General features: G+C 43.9%; 1 protein-coding gene across 15 annotated transcripts in view; it reads right to left on the reverse strand.

The window, feature by feature from the left end:
- The window catches only part of snap91a (synaptosome associated protein 91a), a 63,591-nt gene that overhangs the window by 1,631 nt on the left and 44,055 nt on the right, over positions 1-17,905 (reverse strand). For 13 of the 15 annotated variants that reach the window (XM_028470273.1, XM_028470272.1, XM_028470271.1 and 10 more), the window contains 7 exons: positions 14,783-14,962; positions 9,828-10,025; positions 9,725-9,743; positions 2,480-2,570; positions 2,263-2,358; positions 1,361-1,483; positions 617-705 (listed from right to left, as the gene is read on the reverse strand). In XM_028470273.1, the coding sequence (XP_028326074.1) occupies positions 625-705; positions 1,361-1,483; positions 2,263-2,358; positions 2,480-2,570; positions 9,725-9,743; positions 9,828-10,025; positions 14,783-14,962 (788 nt within the window). In that variant the 3' untranslated portion in view covers positions 617-624. Of the gene's footprint in view, positions 1-616; positions 706-1,360; positions 1,484-2,262; positions 2,359-2,479; positions 2,571-9,724; positions 9,744-9,827; positions 10,026-14,782; positions 14,963-17,905 lie in introns of those variants that run through there. The other 2 variants (XM_028470274.1, XR_003675762.1) reach the window with 2 other exon arrangements.

The following is a 17,905-nucleotide window of genomic DNA, read 5'->3' on the forward strand; positions in this document are numbered from 1 at the left end:
ATTTACTGATCGCTCTATGAGAGGTGAAAGTAACAGATCACAAATACTCATGTTACTGTAATTGAGTTGCTTTTAAGGGTACTTGTACTTTTTTGAGTATATTTCTAAATCAGTAATTTTACTTGCACTCAAGTACATTTTAAAAGAAGTAATTATTTACATTTCTACACCAAACCGTTACAGAGTAAATTATTATGTTTTGTTTTAAAATGAACAACGGATATTGTGAAACTACAAAATATAAAATGACCAGACAACAATGAAACGCATCACATCATAGACGACCAATACGATTAAACGTTATGTACCGCGTTAAAACAGCATTGAATGGAGGTTATTTTCTCAGTTTTACAGTTCATAAATGTAGCTACAGTACGTATACTAAGAGTATGATACATTTTAGATCATTTTAGTCAATCAAGGAAAAATAATTAGGAATTTAGTCAATAAAAACTAGACTGAAAGTGAAATTAAAAAAATGTTTTTTAGAAGACTAAACATTATTAGGCCTCTAATGAATGGCTGATGTAATGTTTCTTCAAAATGTTGGGAGTCTGGTTTAAAAAACAACTGCACTGGTCTTGATGTTAATGTTTTGTGTGCTCAGACCTCCCACCTGGGGTGTTATAAGAAGTCCTTGAGGTCGAGTTCTGCCAGGGGGTCCTTGGGCTTCTTGGGGCTCTGGTTTGCAGGTCCTGAAGAAATCTGATGAGAGCATTATTAATAAATCATCAGGACAAATAAGCTATGACATCTAACTTACATAACCAACCTATATTTATTTATTTTTTAAAAAGTGAGATGGTCAACGTTATTATGTCTGTTTGAATGTTTTATGATTGACAAAGTGAAAATGAAAAAAAGCATTAAATTACCAGTGAGAGGTGCAAAAAGCTGAATGACGAAGCACTTTTGAATAAAATGATGACAAGAAATTCAATTATTTAAATGTTGTAGTACAGCTATAAAGGTAAATAGGGTGTTTATTTCTCATTTGCTCATGTGGACTGGAAAGTAATTGAAACTTGCAGTAAGACGTTGCGTCATGAATGCAGAATAATCAGAATCACCAGTATTTTATTTATCCCAGGGGAAATTTCTTATGTCACAGACGCTCGAGAAATATTACATATTTAAAGAATAAACACAAAACAAAGAAAGAAAAAGAAAAAATACATATAGAAGTAAAATACTGTTAATTAAATAAGGATGAAATACAAGTGCACACGTTACAGTAGAAAAAATTAAAATAATAATAAGCAAAAAAGTACGAATGTTAAGGAATCACTGACTTTATTAGAGGCTCTGTTGTAATGGAATTGGTATTGATATCTTTTCTTTAATGTGTGCGACATGTTACCGGTGCTCCAGGGGCAGTGGCTCCAGTCACCCCAGTGAAGGGTGGTCTCATCATGGGCTGTCCCATCATTGGCTGCCCCATCATTGGCTGCATCAAAGGAACTCCAGCCCCTCCAGCTGGAGACTGGCAGAGATCAGTAACACCAGTGAGAGTGGGACCAGTCACACATTCAAAGTGACCACAAGGAGTCATTTTAAAAAGATGTAGATAATGTTGTTCCTAAGAAACATTAAAGCTGCTGGAGATTATATATTTTTAATGGAATAAACCCAAAATGCAAGCCTCATAGATCAATACAGCAAAGATCAAAAGATGAAATTGTCCCTTGAAAGTGTGTTTTGATCTCCACTGTAAACAAGTTTATTGACATTGTCGCAAATGTTTTGTGCATTGCATTGTGGGAAGTTGAGTCCCATAAACAGATGCTTAGAAGTGTTTTTTCCTCCATTCTTATCACAATTTCTTGTGTTTCTTCACCAGACAAGGAGGACAGTGATTCCCTCGACTCCATTTTTGTTCTAGTTTGTTCCCGGTATTACCTGTGACATCACCTCACTCTGCCAAACATTCAATTTCAATTTCAGCTGAATATGGATCTTTCTGTGTAAGCACCAAAATAAACAACTTTCAGTCCGTGAAAACACCAGAAATGTGTCAAGACACACTTTCGAGCATCAATTTCAACCTATTATATCTTTTTTTGAGCAAAGGATCTTTGATTTATTGATCTATGAGGCCTACACTATGTCTTTATCTGATTAAAATTTATTGTCTCCAGCAACTTTAAAAAAGTATTGATATTAACCTCACAGAGAAAACGTAATAATGAAAAATGAACTCAGATAAGCATTACAGTCGAAAAGTCACATTTATTCGGTAACATAGAGCCGAGTGAAGCTCACCATGCCAAAGGCAGGCTGTGCACTCATTGGTGGCCCCATGGCTGCAGCAGGTGGAGGTGCACTCGGTGCTCCAGGAGCTCCTGAGGCAGCACCGGCCTGAAAAAAGGCAAAGATTTGCCCTGAAAATAACAGCTGACATGACCTCACATAATTACATAGATCAAATGCTTTCCACTATGGTTGCCATGATATTTAAAACAGTGCAATATGTTCTTACCATGGGGGCTCCTGGTGTAGCCCAGCTAGTAGGGGCAACCTGTGGAGTCCAGTTGGCACCTCCTGTCAGCTTCTTCTCACTCAGAGGGTCTCTGCAAAACAAGACAAAAACAAAAGAGACTTAGATTTCAAGCGATGACAAATCTGTGTTTATTTGTCTATGCTAACATGGCATAGACTGGAATGAGGCCAGCTAAACAACTGTTCTAGAGTCCATGGAAACAAAAACATGAGCAAACAAACCTGGTTTGGCATTTAGTGGCAGAAATATAAGTTCCTCACAGACCAAAGGATGGTCACTAGCAGAGAGGCAAAATTTAAAGTTATTTATTCATAAGCACAGGAGCCTTCTCTTCTCCTCTTCAGATTACTAAAGTTTTTTTCCCCACATAATGATCTTTTAAATTCTTGGAATAGCTGCTCTGCTGTCATACTAGGACAGTCAGCAGGGTTCTCGCCAGCACTGCTGAGCATAGGGGCCCCCAACGTTGTAAATTTGATCCCCTACAGAGTGATGTTTCCCCTTACGGTGCATTTTCAGCAACATAGGGAGGATTTTCTGTGGTTCCTTTTTAAATCGGTACCGTTGTAATAATTGTTCCACACTTGGACATAAAAGGAACTTCCAGACATGCATGGGTTGTTTTAACTCTATTTTTAATTTGCATAACCGACAAACACATTAGCCGCACCATCTTTTTAATATAGGCGATTTGCTCAGATGCATAACAGTCCTAATATTACTGCGGGTCCCACATAATACCTCATTTATATTTGAAAAGTGCTTCTTGGAATGAGTTTTTTGAATAAACTGTTATTTCTTGTCTACACAGTGTCTGTGAGTATTTATTAGTGGAGTAACTATACCAAGCATGAGTAACTCTAACTACATTCATCATGACCCTTTACCAATTCAACAAATAACTTTTAGCTTTAAAGTAATATAGTAACAAAGGAAAAAAAAAAAAAAACCCAAAACAAATAAAAACAACAACTTTTGCTTTACTTCACTAAATTTGGCTCTCACAGTTATACATTTCAAAATTTTCATGCGCCACACAATTGCCCTATGCTGTAAAAAATTCCTGGTGAGAATCCTGGTCAGGTAGTTAAACATTTGAAAATACTTTAGACAATACTTTCTGCTATGAGTATTCTGCGCTCTCAGTGCTTTGGTGCATAAGCACAACCAGTCTTTGCAAAGTGAAAAAAGCATTAGCCTTGAGAGTAACAAAGAGCTCTGAATGTTCCAGTCAATCTACTAATAAACCAGGATTCCTCTGTTTTAAATGAACTAGAGTTGGGTCCTCAAATGGTTTATAGCAGTGGTCATCAACCTTTTGTGTGCCATGGATAATGGCAGAGGTGTCAATTATTTCAAATAAAACTCCCTGAACCCTCACGAAAAATAAATACCTACCATTATCATTAAACTTACAACAGTACCAAATGGTTCCCTTTCAGTCGATTCACTCGGTACAACACATATAGTATGGGATATCACGCCCCCGCGTGGCCTACTGAAGAAAACCTCTAATCACGCCTTTAAGGCAGATGATCTGTGATGACGTAAATGAGGCTCCGCCTGCCTCATAAATACGCTGTCATCACAGTCATCCTTCAGTTCTTACGCTCTTCACCTCGCTAAGAACACCTCTACCGAGTGGAGCTAACAAGCTGCTGCTAGTTAGCTCTGTCTCTGCCTTGGCTACTGCCTACTTAGAATTAGTTTAACTGCTCCTGTTGGTGTTAGCAGCTGCTGCTGCTGCCCGCGGAGCGCTAGTTCTATTAACAAGCTTCGGTGTATCAAAATGAGCACGAAGGCTAACGCAAGGAAGAAGTCTTCTGTTCGCCCCTGTCCTCAGGGGTGCGGCTCCTCCTTACACGATAAGGACCAGCACGAAGCATGTCCCGTCTGCCTGGGAATAGTCCACGCCAGGAGAGCGTTGACACAGCCCGAGTCCTGTGCGTTTTGTCGCCAGCTTCGGCGTTCAACCTTGGAAAGGCGGGTCACTTTCGTGGAGAAGGTTCTGGGAAAAGCTGCGGTCGCACGGCATGACCCTCTCCTATCCGAGTATAGGGACCCGGCTTCGTCCGAGTCTGGTGATGAGGAACCTGTGGTCGAAGTCCCCGCTACTAGCTGGGCTGACCACATGGAGTACGTGCACGGGTTGGCCGAGGTCGAGCCGGAGTTCTCCGAGGGCTCTAACCTGCCTCTGGTAGGACTAGAAGCCGACCGTGAGGACGATGACGTGCTGGACATCGGTCTGGACGTTCATGGTTTGTCGGAGGATGAGCTAGATGCGTTGTCGCCTGGAGAATGTGCCGCCGCTGCTGCGCCGGTTAACCAGGACGACACATCTTTCTACTCTCTGTGCCGCCGTGCAGCTGAGAGGCTGGAAGTGGAGTGGCCCTCTCCTCCCCCGGTTCAAAAACCGTCACGGTTTGCGGGATTTTTTCTCCCTCCCGAGCCTAGGGTGGTTAAGAATAGCCTGCCCATGTTCCCGGATTTTATCTCGGAGTTGACATCAACATGGAACAAACCACTGTCTACCCGCGTCACGGTGCCCGGCTATGGACAGTTTTTGGATTTGGATGGAGCGGAAAAGGCTGGCTTAGTCAACCCTCCACCTATGGAGCCTTCTCTGGCTGCGTATCTGGCGCCTTCTCACAACCATGGCGTGAGCGGCCCCACATCGCTTCCTTCCAAGCACTGTAGATTTTCCTCCTCGCAGCTGGATAAAATCTACAGAGCACAGGCAGGCACCGCTCGTGCACTGAGCTCTGTCACCATGCTGCAGACCTATCAGGCTATGCGGCTGGCTGAGCTCAGTTCGCTGCTTCCCCCCGACAGCTCTCTGGCTCCTCTTCTTAACGAGGTGAGGGTCGCCACGGATTATATCCTCCGGGTGTCCCGCTGTGCAGCGCTCTCCCTCGGCAGAGGAATGGCGTCTACCGTGGTGTCACAGAGACACCTGTGGCTGACTCTATCGGATGTTCCAGAGAGAGACCGGGCCGTTTATTTGGACGAGCCGGTATCTCCCATGGGTTTGTTCGGGCAATCTCTTGACGCCATTCAGGCACGTTTTGAGTTAGGGAAGAAACAAGCTGAAGCCCTGCGCAGCATCATACCCAGGCGTGACGCTAAGCCCAAACAAGCGGCAGGTGCACGCAGGCCTGCAGCGCCACCTCCGCCGCCCTACAAGAAGGCTACACCTCCGTCAGGTTTCGGACAACCGGGGAAGGTGCAGCCTCCTGCGCCGCAGGTTCCTCGTCATGCTCCACACCACTCGGCTTGGAGCAAAGGTCCGCCGCAGGGCTTCCAAAAGGGCCCAGCGCATAGGCGGAAGAAGCCACACACCTCCTAGCAGTGGGACTGAGTGGAGAGGGACTGAAGCAGCAGGGAGACGCTGCTGTCCCTATTTTGTTGCCGCCGAAAAGGCGCCGGCCGAGTTCTGTTCAGGGGCCCAATCCCAAAAGGCATTGTTCTCTCCTAACACAGTCTCCCAAGCACAATCCCCCCATGCACACAAATGCACATCTGTTACCTCTGTTTATAAACCCCAGTTCGGGGGTGTTGAATGTTTCTCAGGTTACTGTAAAGTTTTGCAATGTTCGTCACTTTCTTGGTGCCCCTTTAAAGGTTCACTCTGTGCCTACTGCAAATATGCCCATGTGGCACTCAATAAAAAGTGCATTTTGTATACAAAAACAAAGAAAAACAACACAAGCTCCAACTCATGTAAACCTGGTCGGTCATGTGAGGCTGCTACCCCCCAGCACGCTAGAGGGCAGCAGCACTCCACCCACAGTGCTACAGGTCAGTCCGCTCGCTGCCCACCTTCCCAGGTGGCGCACATGCGCACTCACCCCTTGGGTAGAGAGGACCGTTGCTATGGGTTACCGGTTACAGTTCCGGGTCAGACCTCCACGCTTCACTTCTGTAATAAACACAGTGGTAAAGAAGGAGGCTGCAGCTGTAATGAGGGAGGAAATACACACGCTTTTGAGCAAGAAAGCGGTGAGAGTGGTGCCCACTTCGGAGATGAAAAGAGGTTGGTACAGCCGTTATTTCATTATTCCGAAGAAAGGGGGGGGACTCCGTCCTATATTAGACCTGCGAGTGTTGAACAGGTATCTGCGGACGTACAGGTTCAAGATGCTAACACTCAGACAGCTACTGAGCGCTATCAATCCGGGGGATTGGTTCACAACTATAGATCTCACGGACGCTTATTTTCATGTGGCAATACACCCGGACCACAGGCAGTTTCTAAGGTTTGCATTCGAAGGTGTAGCCTACGAATACCTTGTGCTTCCGTTCGGTTTGTCGCTCGCCCCTCGCACCTTTACCAAGTGTGTCGAGGCGGCGTTAGCTCCTCTGCGGGAGAAAGGCGTGCGTGTCTTAGCCTATCTGGACGACTGGGCTCTGTTAGCGAGTTCGAGAGAGCAGTCAGCAGCAGATCTGTCTCTTGTTCTGTCCCATATCCGAGCTCTGGGCTTTTCAGTGAACATGAAAAAGAGCTCGCTGACCCCGAGTTAGCAGTTTTCTTTCCTCGGTCTGGAGATATGCTCTTTAACCGGCCGAGCGCGTCTGTCGGAGGGCAGGGTGGCCGCGTTTCACCGCTGCCTCGCTCAGTTTCAACTGGGACGCAAACTACGTTTCCGATTGGTCCTGCAGCTTTTGGGCATGATGGCGTCTATGATTGCTGTAGTGCCGCTCGGACTGTTAAAGATGCGCGCTTTTCAGCGCTGGTCTCGCTCACACCGGCTGTGTCCACAGCGTCACCTCCAGCGGATGTTGATAATAACTCCGTCTTGTATGATGGCTCTCCACCCTTGGAGGGATCCCGGGTTACTAAGCCAGGGCTCCCCGGTAGGGAGGGTGTGCTTTCGCAAAGTGGTGACCACAGATGCCTCCCTGATGGGATGGGGGGCTCTGTGCAACGGAGCAGCAGTGAGAGGACTCTGGACCTCAGTACAGAGCAGGCTTCACATAAATTATCTGGAGCTGCTGGCAGCTTTCTTGGCCCTGAAGTATTTTCGCTCTGTGCTATCAGACCAACATGTTCTGATCAGGACGGACAACACTACAGTGGTCTCGTACATAAACAGGCAAGGGGGTACACGATCACTTCCCCTGCTAAAACTGACTCACTCTCTGTTGATGTGGGGCAGCGTTCATTTTCTGTCTCTGAGAGCCACTCGTGTTCCAGGACGCCTGAACCTGGGTGCAGACCTTCTCTCCAGAGGGGGTCCCCTTGTGAGAGAGTGGAGATTACACCCTTTGGTAGTGGCTCAGATATGGGTTCGATTTGGCAGGGCGGAGGTGGACCTCTTTGCTTCCAGGGCAAACGCCCACTGCCCCCTGTTCTTTTCCATAACAGACCACAATGCACCTCTGGGTATGGATGCGCTAGCGCACCCATGGCCCAACATGCTCCTGTATGCGTTTCCCCCAGTAGAAATGATACTGCCTGTGTTGGAGAGAGTGCGTCGTCAGGGTCTGTCCCTGATTCTGGTGGCCCCTCGGTGGCCTGCGAAATCATGGTATGCCGAGATAATCAATCTACTGGCAGCGGAGCCGTGGCAGCTTCCTCTACGCAGGGACCTCCTTTCGCAGGCAGGTGGAGAAGTGGTTCATCCACGTCCGGAATTGTGGCAGCTACATGCCTACCTGTTGAACGGTCAAATTTAATGGCTCAGGGTCTGCCCCCAAGTGTGGTGGCAACGATCCAGAGTGCTAGGGCATCATCCACTCGTGGCTTATATGCTTATAAATGGCGAGCATTCGAGCAATGGTGTCAGGACCGAGATGTACTCCCATTTCAGTGTTCGATTGTGGAGATTTTGACTTTTCTTCAGGAATTGTTGGATAAAGGTCTGTCCTTTTCCACTATTAAGGTTTATTTGGCGGCTATATCTGCCTGCCATGTTGGTTTCAATGGAGTGACGCCAGGTGCGCATCCGCTGGCCATGCGTTTTTTAAAGGGAATTCGCCGGCTGAGGCCTGTGGTGAAATCCATCATCCCCTCATGGGATTTAACTGTAGTGCTGGATGCTCTCTGTGGCCCCCCTTTTGAGCCTATGGAGTCAGCAGATATGAAATTTCTGTCATATAAGACTGCACTACTTCTCGCTTTGACCTCCGCTAAGCGAGTGGGCGATCTTCATGCTTTATCAGTGCATCCTTCTTGTACCCAGTTCACTTCAGATGGTTCTAAGGTCACATTACGCCCAAACATGGCATATGTGCCTAAGATCATCCCTTCAGCTCATAGCTCCATGATTTTTGAGCTAATTAGTATTTGCCCTCCTCCTTTTGCATCTGAGGAGCAAAGGAGGTTACATTCCTTGTGTCCTGTACGTGCTCTACGTGAATACATAGACCGCACTAGGAGTGTGCGTTTATGTGACCAGCTGTTTGTGTGTTTTGCTAATCCAGCTAAGGGTAAAGCCCTGTCTAAACAGCAGCTTTCTCACTGGATTGTGGAGGCTATCTCCCTGGCCTACAACAGCAGGGGTCTTCAGTTACCTCAGGGTGTAAGAGCACATTCGACCAGGGGCGTATGTACATCGTGGGCTTTGTTTAGGGGGGTATCTTTGATTGACATCTGTCGTGCTGCCAGTTGGTCATCACCACACACTTTTGTTCGGTTTTACCGTCTGGATGTAACGGCCCCTTCGGTGGCCCATTCGGTTCTTTCCACTGGGTCTAGCATGCACTAGAGGTGCTGGAGGTTGGCTTCCGGTTCATAGCTGCTCTGCGGGGCGTGTATACATGTCCCATACTATATGTGTTGTACCGAGTGAATCGACTGAAAGGGAACGAAATGTTATGTCTATAACTTCTGTTCCCTGAAGGAGAGGAACGAGGTACAACACTTCTTTGCCCCGCTACACAGATGGGCTCGGTGAAGAGCGGCTACTGAACTGAAGGATGACTGTGATGACAGCGTATTTATGAGGCAGGCGGAGCCTCATTTACGTCATCACAGATCATCTGCCTTAAAGGCGTGATTAGAGGTTTTCTTCAGTAGGCCACGCGGGGGCGTGATATCCCATACTATATGTGTTGTACCTCGTTCCTCTCCTTCAGGGAACAGAAGTTATAGACATAACATTTCGTTCACAGAGGCAAAACCAGTCTGCAGCCTGGTGGTTGGGGATCTCTGGTTTATGATTTGTAGAGACTCAAAAAAAATCTATAACCTAAAACCAATATACATAAAAATTCCACACTTACTTCTTCTTCATTCCCAGGTCTGAACACAGGAAAGAAATAAAGAGTTAACTTTATTTTCAAGCATGAACCTCTTACGTTCTCAGCAAGAAAGGTCGCAATTTACCTCCGACCAGATTTGCCAGGGAGGAATCCAGATCTCCCCCGATAGTTTTGGTGGGAGGTGGGGTGGCGGGCGGAGCTCCCGACCTGCCCCCCCCCGACACTGATGATCCAATGCTGCCTGCTGTGCTTCCAGCAGTGCTGCCGCCAGTGCTTTGGGGAGTAACCGCAGGCATCAACAAGTCACCTAATCCACCAAACACTTCAGGAGAAAAAGAGAAAGCAAGACATTAAAGAACCACATTACAAAAATGTTAACTCCAAATAACACAAACACAGGCAACAGATGGGGGAGGGGCATAATCAGCATATACAGTTAAGCACAAAACTGGGCTGTACGGTTCATTTGACGGGACGAATGCAGTTGCACTCACTTAGCAACACTCACTTAGCAACAGCTCCCACTTTCAAAGGAAAATACTATGTGTCATCATGCAAGGTCATCAAAGTCCACATATCTTTTTAAATACACATCCTACACATCATACATCAAAAACACGACACATCATACTCCTAAAACAAATTACATTTAGTCTATGATGAAAAAGTTTAAGTATTCTACAAAAATGATGAACAACTACAAAACAATTCTATACAAGTCAACAATTAGCTTTTGGGTTTAGCATGGCGAAATACCTGTTTGTTGTATACACTGAGAAAAGCAGTCACTGTCAATTTGACATAAATATATCAGCTAGTACACTCTTGCACTTATTTTTCTATGGATACAATCTATTCTTAAGTTGTGTTTTGTTTTTCAAACGTATAATAATGAGTGGCGTCTGTCTAATGAATCATGTTATCTTTAGCTACAGCACAAGCTCAAGAAAACGTACACATTCTAACACAGTTACAGCTAACCAGTCATAAAAACACATGACGTTTTGAGCTAGCTATGCATCAGCTGTGAATAATCAATTCTTATGAGCATTGACACTGGAAAACAAACTGAGCTTCCAACGTGCGCTTATGCTCTAATGTGTTATCACTAGGGTTGGGCGTCGTTTGAATTTTAACGATTCCGATTCTCAATTTCGATTCACGTTCTAAATGATTCTCAATTCTGATTATTTCAGTTGTGCAGGTCAACAGGTCACAGATTTCACAGGAGAATGTTTTCATTTGAAAAAGCCTTTACACAGGTCGTTTATTAATGCACTTAGTTGATACAGTTTAATTAGGTTGCTGTACTGTAACTAGGGTATTCACTTACAAGGGTCCCCAACTGTAACTGTAAAACTGAAACTTGTAGAAATAACACAACTAGTTGGCAGCAGTCTAAAATACAAATAGATGCAGCCCAGGTACAGTATATGAAACAAAATAAAACAAACTCAAAGCTTGGAGCAGTCATGTGACAAAATCAATCAACAGTTCTTTTTGAGGATTGATTGATTATTATTCTGGCAACTAGGTCCTGTGAAATATTTTAACTTTTTAAGCAACTTCAAGCGACAATTCCCCCAGGCCGTCACTGTCTGTATTGCCGAGGCAGCAGCGCCTCCCTCCCGCTACAGTGAGACGGCAGCAGGCCAGGACCTCTTGAATTTACCCGTGCAAAATTAAAGCGGTTAACTTCTTGAATAAGCCTACATTCTGTGTGAACTCATCCTTTAGTAAACCCGTTAGTTGATCATTTTGTCCTGGGTACGACATTAAACTGCAACCACAGGAGAGGGAGAACTCTCCGGGTAGATGGAGCTCGTTAGCCTTGTCAAGCAGTTTGTCTAGGAGAAGGACCTCCGATGTAAAACCTACGTCCTGAGGACCTCGCTTTCACCGTTCCAGCTTGCTAGGTCATGGCAGATGAACCTTGGTTGTAAAGGGTGGGGCCAGTTCAGCGCACACTGCACTTCACCCAAAAACTCCATTGCGCAGGCTCGTAGGACACGTCCACGTTCGCAACTACCATACCGACATGAACAACCGCCTTCATAAATCTTTGTTTGCAAAGCCAAGCCACGACGACGACATAGTTGATCATTTAAACCGTAAAAGCCGAGTTCCTATTTGGAACTGGATCTCAGTGCCCAACCATCGTTGTCACATGAGGTATTTATAATGTTAGGAGGAGTAAAAGTTATAGCTGCTACCCCTCTTAATTGTTTTATTAGATATAATCATAGATTATGGTTTATAAATTGATGAATCAAACACAATTTACTCCAAAAAGAAATAAAAATTGCAGCTTCAAAGTTTTTTTCATCTCTAAAACAGTCTGTCTGTTGAAATCTTTGCACATTGCATTATGGGATGTGGAGCCGCCGATACTAGTGCATAGAAGTGATTTAACTTTATTCTGGCAATATGGGTAATACCAGGAACAAACTAGAACAAAAATAGGGTCATGCAGATCACTGTCTTCCTTGTCGGCCAAACCAATCCGTGTATCATTCGTTTCTCATTATGTAACAAAAACATAAAAAACAAAAAAAAAAAACAGTAATTATTTGATATTTGTTTTCAAAACCAAAATAAAAAATCGGAACACACTAACGGCTATGCTAATGGCGGTTCGGCATGATAAGATCGCTGCTTCCAACTGTGCATCCGAAACGTGTCCTTTTCGCTTTAGCTGGTGTTGGGCACAGAACCTCCTCACTGACATTACGGAGGATTTAGAGACTCCTAAGTGTTGCAGAGCTAAAGATATCTCGTAATGTGTAACGCTTCACTTCCGGGTCACGTACTTTGGCCAATCGATAATGGAGAAAAACGGATAAAGGTGTTTGTTTTCTGTACGGAAGCAAAAGAGCTTGAATTTGAAAAACAAGGCGTTTTCCATTTTTTCATTTTGGTTTGGGAAACAAATATCAAATAATTAGTGTTTTTTTGTTTTTCATGTTTTTGTTACATAATTAAAAATGAATGAACGAATGATACATGGATTCAAACCCCCAAAACAATCACAGTAAGAATTCAGTAAAAACACTTTCATGCATCCATCTATGGGACTCCACATCCCACAATGCAATGTGTGAAAAACTCAACAAACTAAGCGTTTCGACCAGCAGCAAACATGTGGGGAAGAGTCCATTCTGCTCCCCACTCGATGATTGTGAGTTTGTTATTTTAGTTTGAACTGGAGATTACTGGTAGTCCTGTTTTCATGTAGTTTTAGAGTTTCGTACATTTTTTGTCGTTTAGATGGTGGACGATGGGTGCGACGGTTCTGTATAGGGTTGGCCCAGTGTTCTCCCTCTTTTTGTTCTGCTTAGCCAGAGTTATTTTTGATTCTGTTGCTACTTTAAGAACTTTTTTATAAATAAATACTTTTGACAACCTTGATTTATGTCATTTAGCCTTTGCACACTGCTGCCACGTGTCCACATCTCTGGCACCTGTAATACCTGAGTGGAGGGGGTAGATAAGCCCTCACTGGGTAACTCTTGTACCGATCATCATTCTCCTTCAAACTCTATCATTGTAGAATAACTTGCTACTCTCCTTCCTTCCTTGGGTCTGTACAATCTCTTCACTTGTTTCCCTCCTTTAATCTCTTTTTCTAGCCTCTCCAAATTCTCCTCAATTGCTAATCCAGTTATTACTCCTCATGTGACTCTGTTCTCTCCAATCACAAACCATCCTTCCACACACACTTTTCATTTTCATTGCTGATTGTTTGCAAAATGAAGGAACAAAAAGATAAAGCAAACTGCCATCCCTCACAAACTTCGCCATCTCAATCTCTCGGCCCAAACACCTGTGCACCCACTCGTTGCAACTTCAGTATCATTTTGAATCGAGCTTGTTCAGTTTTCCTTCTTATCACGTTCTCTCTATCCTCACCACTGCTCTCCAATAAGTCTCCTTTATTCTGAATCCCTGCTGTGCCATCATTTCGTCCTTGGTTTCTATTTCCTCCTTTCCCTCTTCCTACTTGAGACCAGTCTGTCTACCATTTCTTCCTCATCCAGAAGTCTTCCTCCTGTGACTCTGTCAGATACTTCACATGTCACCATGTCGCCCACCATTTGCACGTGCAAATAGTGGGAAAACCTCCGAGGACGCCTTTCCTCTTGTGGTCTTCTCAGCCCTTTTATACAGCTCCTCCTCCCTCTCCACCTGATTACTGATTTGAATCAGGTGTGTTAAGTGGGAGCGACGACGGGCAGGCTGAGAGGTCAGGAGGCACCAGCCCTAACAGATGAAAACAACTATTCTCCTTTCTTTTCAGGGTAAAATTATGTTTGATTCATTGGTCTGAGGCATACACTATGATTGTATCAAATAAAATATAATCAACGTAGCAGCTTTAAACAAGATGGTGTATACAGTATATCTGCCATTGTAGGCCTTGATGCTATGTAGTCACTTAAAATATAATACATGAACAAACAAGCACAACAACTGTCTCATGCAGGAGACGCCACCAGGGTACATTAGCATCATGCACTTATAGGAACTTCTTTAACAGAGTCAGAGCAGGACACTGGTCCAGAGTGCACATGCTGCTGCCAACAGCTGGGTTCAACTCACCAAATACAGATTAGAAGAAGCAAGCAATGAGGCAGCGGAGAGGAAGAGAGAGGGGTGAGGGAGGGAGGGATGATGGATGGAAGGAAAGAAGAGAGAGAGAAAGAAAAAGAGAAATAAAGAAAGAAATATTCTTTTTTTTTTACTTGTGTTCAGTGAGAGGGGTGAGCAGTTGGTGAAAGAACAACAGCAGATGTGAAAGTTAAAAAAACTAGAGAACACAGGTCATTGCATTGGGGCAGCAGTGCTGAGGATTAAAGCCTTAAAGCAGTCAGCCACAATCGCAGCGTTTACATCAGTTCACATCTCACTGTGTCGTTCATGCAGAGGTCAGAGTGCCAAAAGAAAATATAACTACTAATAATAATAATTTGGTGGAGAATGTGTGCCAATATAAAGGTAATACATGTACACAACTAACAAGGCTAAGCTGTGAAGCAGATCATTAAAAAGAGAAAAAACAACAACACCGTATTCTCTTACTTGAAGCATCAAAGCTACCGGAGGAAGCGGCTGCTGAGGAAGCAGCATCAGCTGCTGCTGGGACTGGAGGTGTCGGAGAAGGAAGAGAACCCAGTGCGTCGAAGCCAGACTCCAGGAGGTCATTCTGCACTGGAGCCAAAGCTGGAGCAGTGGTGGGGGTGAGGGTGGGGGACATCAGGCCTGAAGGAAGCAAAGAACAAAACAAGTTCAACTGTATGTATGAATGCCATTTAAGAAAAAAAAAAAAAAAACATAAATAAATTATTGCTTCTGCTCAACTATGGTCCGGGACCGGGCCAGACAGAGACATCAGCTGTTAGCGTGCAAAGATTTCAAACAGTTCAAACTATCCAGTTATTAAGAAAAACTATCTGAAAATTCACAAATTGCATCTAGACAGCATTAAGATGTTGGTCCTTGGTTTTTAACAATTATTTAATGGCTTCCTAAGTGAAAAACGGATGTTTAAAAATCCTAAATGCTGTAAAAAAAAAAAAAAAGAGTTTTTCAGTTGAAATTCTGATATTTCCCAAACATCATCTACCGTGACTCAACAATTTTGTAATTTTATTTCATGAACATTGAAAATGTATTTAGCAAGAATAATCAAGTATATTTACACTAACCTTTACTGTCAAATATTTGAATGCACTGCAGATTACATTTTTGATTGCTTGTAGCAAGTTTGGTGTCAATTGAGCAAAAATTGTGAGAGGAGATTTAATTTGACATTTAATAATATGAGTTATTGGACTTCACTATTTGCATTAGGTTCAATGTACAACGGTTTTGGGGTTACAGTCTGGTGAAAGTTGCAAAGCAAATATAATTGATATAAGTTTACATTTAGAGCCTCGCTGCAGCACTGCCTTTAGGGCTATTGTTCTGTTTTAGCAGCTGATGCAATGTGACATGAGACTGGACCTTTGTGCAAAATTTGGTGATTGTTCATAAATGGCAAGTAGCAGCTAAGGTTGCCTGTCTCCTAATGAAAACAAGCACTCAAAAACACTCACGTGAGGAGTGACACATATTCATTCTCTGGCAATGATAAATAGATACAGTGCCAAAACTATCTATCAAATAAATATGAATGTATTAACCACAATGTAATTAACAATTTCTCAACACATATGTTTCTGTTTGTAGAGGAAGAGTGAATGGATGAATGGTTGTTTGGTTGGATGGATGTGCTTCTACTTTGTGTGTTAGTCCCTTTACTTGTTCTGTCCATGACGTTTAAAAAGCTTCCACAGTGAAAGGAATGAGGGAAAGTTGTTATGCTTTAATCTGCACTTTAGATTCATCAGCTAATGGATAAAGACAGAAATGAGTGTTGATGGATGGTGATGACATCATCCTGAGCGCGTGATGAATTCCAAATACTCCCTGATTTGTTAGAGATCTGCTGAGTCATCACCATTAGCAGCCATCCAAGGCTGTTCATTTTGGGCTCTATTCTCCCATGTGCGGAAGTCCAAAAAGCTGCGCAGCGGCGCTGTTTTTGGCCGCGCGCTATTCTCCCCCTGTACTTAATTCAGCCGCTGCACGCCTTCATCCCAGTTACGCACTGTGGGTGGAGCAGCCCTCAAATGTGGGCGTTCCCATTTAAATCTGGCTTTACGCACATTCTCCAATGTGCGCAAGTCCTCTTACGCGCTGTCACAACAAATTTGCGGTTTCCCTCATTTGGAGACATGACTTGTGCTCTGGTTGAATGATGAAGTCCAGTCAAAGCATGATGATTTTATAAAAAAGGATTTATTATAAACTAAATGGAAAAGAGTACAAAAAAGGGTGTTCCATCCTGTAGGAAGGAAAGGCGGCCAGCAACTACTGGAAAGTTCCACAGCTTAAACTTTATACAGATAGAGAAAAGTCCCACCCTGATGAGAGGAAAAGGAGGGGGTCAGATGCTCCCAACAGTGGAGACGTTGGAGCAATGATATCTGTCCTGATAATGTGTGTGCCTCAGTTGGTGTGTGTGTGTGTGTGATGTGAATGTGAGTGAGTGTGTGTGTGTGTGTCTACATGGGAGTTATAGTTTGGCCTTGACGATCCGATGCAGAGACTGTTCGTTCCTGGCACTGTGGATACAGCACAATCTGTCTGTACTGCGGGTAATCTCACCTAACATGACTCAGCAAAGGAGCAACGTCTCTGTTCAAAAGCACAACAATATAATGCAGTCATTGTGTATTAACACATGACAAATTGTACACATGAACACACATTTGATGAAATGATGATTAATATAATAATTGCCATAACAGCGCTTCTAACCCTGGAATAAGTGCAGTGCCCCGATGAGGTGAAACATTATATTGCACTAGAAATATGGACTTAGTTACAATTTAAGCCACACGGACTCATAATATTGCAGAAGAGACTCCCAGAAAGAATCGATCCAAAGCAACACTGAGACGCTGTCTCAAGGGTGTGGGGAGTCACATAAGCACGTCAAAGGATTGACCATCAGCGTAACTAATACGTTCACACTTACCAGTTCTAGACAAGACAAAATGTGTTACATTTCATTTTATTTTACCCGTGCGTCACAAAACCTATCAACTCTGTGTGTGTGTGTGTGTGTGTGTGTGTGTGTGTGTGCTGCTGCTGCAGCAGCTCGTTACAAACTCTGACAGATGTCAGACTGATTAAACTATTTTAACACTGTGTACAACATAAAGCCACCGTTTGCTCACACTACAAAAGTAAATAACAAGTGAAACATTAATGACATATGACGATGATGACCATGTGATCATTGTGATGTAATGTACATGGATGATGGTGATGAAGCGCTGATCAAGGAGAGAGATTTTAACACTCGGACAGAAGAATGCGGTCGATCCTCAGTCAAACCGCAATAATCTGATCAATGATCTGATCAAATCAACCTGTTATATTGTTTATCAATGAAGGCGTTTCAAACTAAAAGTGAACTTTGCAAAGGGACATTTACAAGCGTTGAGAAAACTCAAGGTTCCGTGATTTCTAGACAGCCCAAGAAAATGACATCACCGCCTCCTTTCCTTCAGCCTGCCTTCGATCACAGACTATGCGCTTTTTGGCCCCTTACGCACGGTGGGCGTGTCAGGAACCTGGACCGGAGAATACACA

The sequence above is a fragment of the Gouania willdenowi genome, chromosome 16 (assembly GCF_900634775.1).
Source record: "Gouania willdenowi chromosome 16, fGouWil2.1, whole genome shotgun sequence".
Classification (NCBI taxonomy): Eukaryota; Metazoa; Chordata; class Actinopteri; order Blenniiformes; family Gobiesocidae; genus Gouania; species Gouania willdenowi.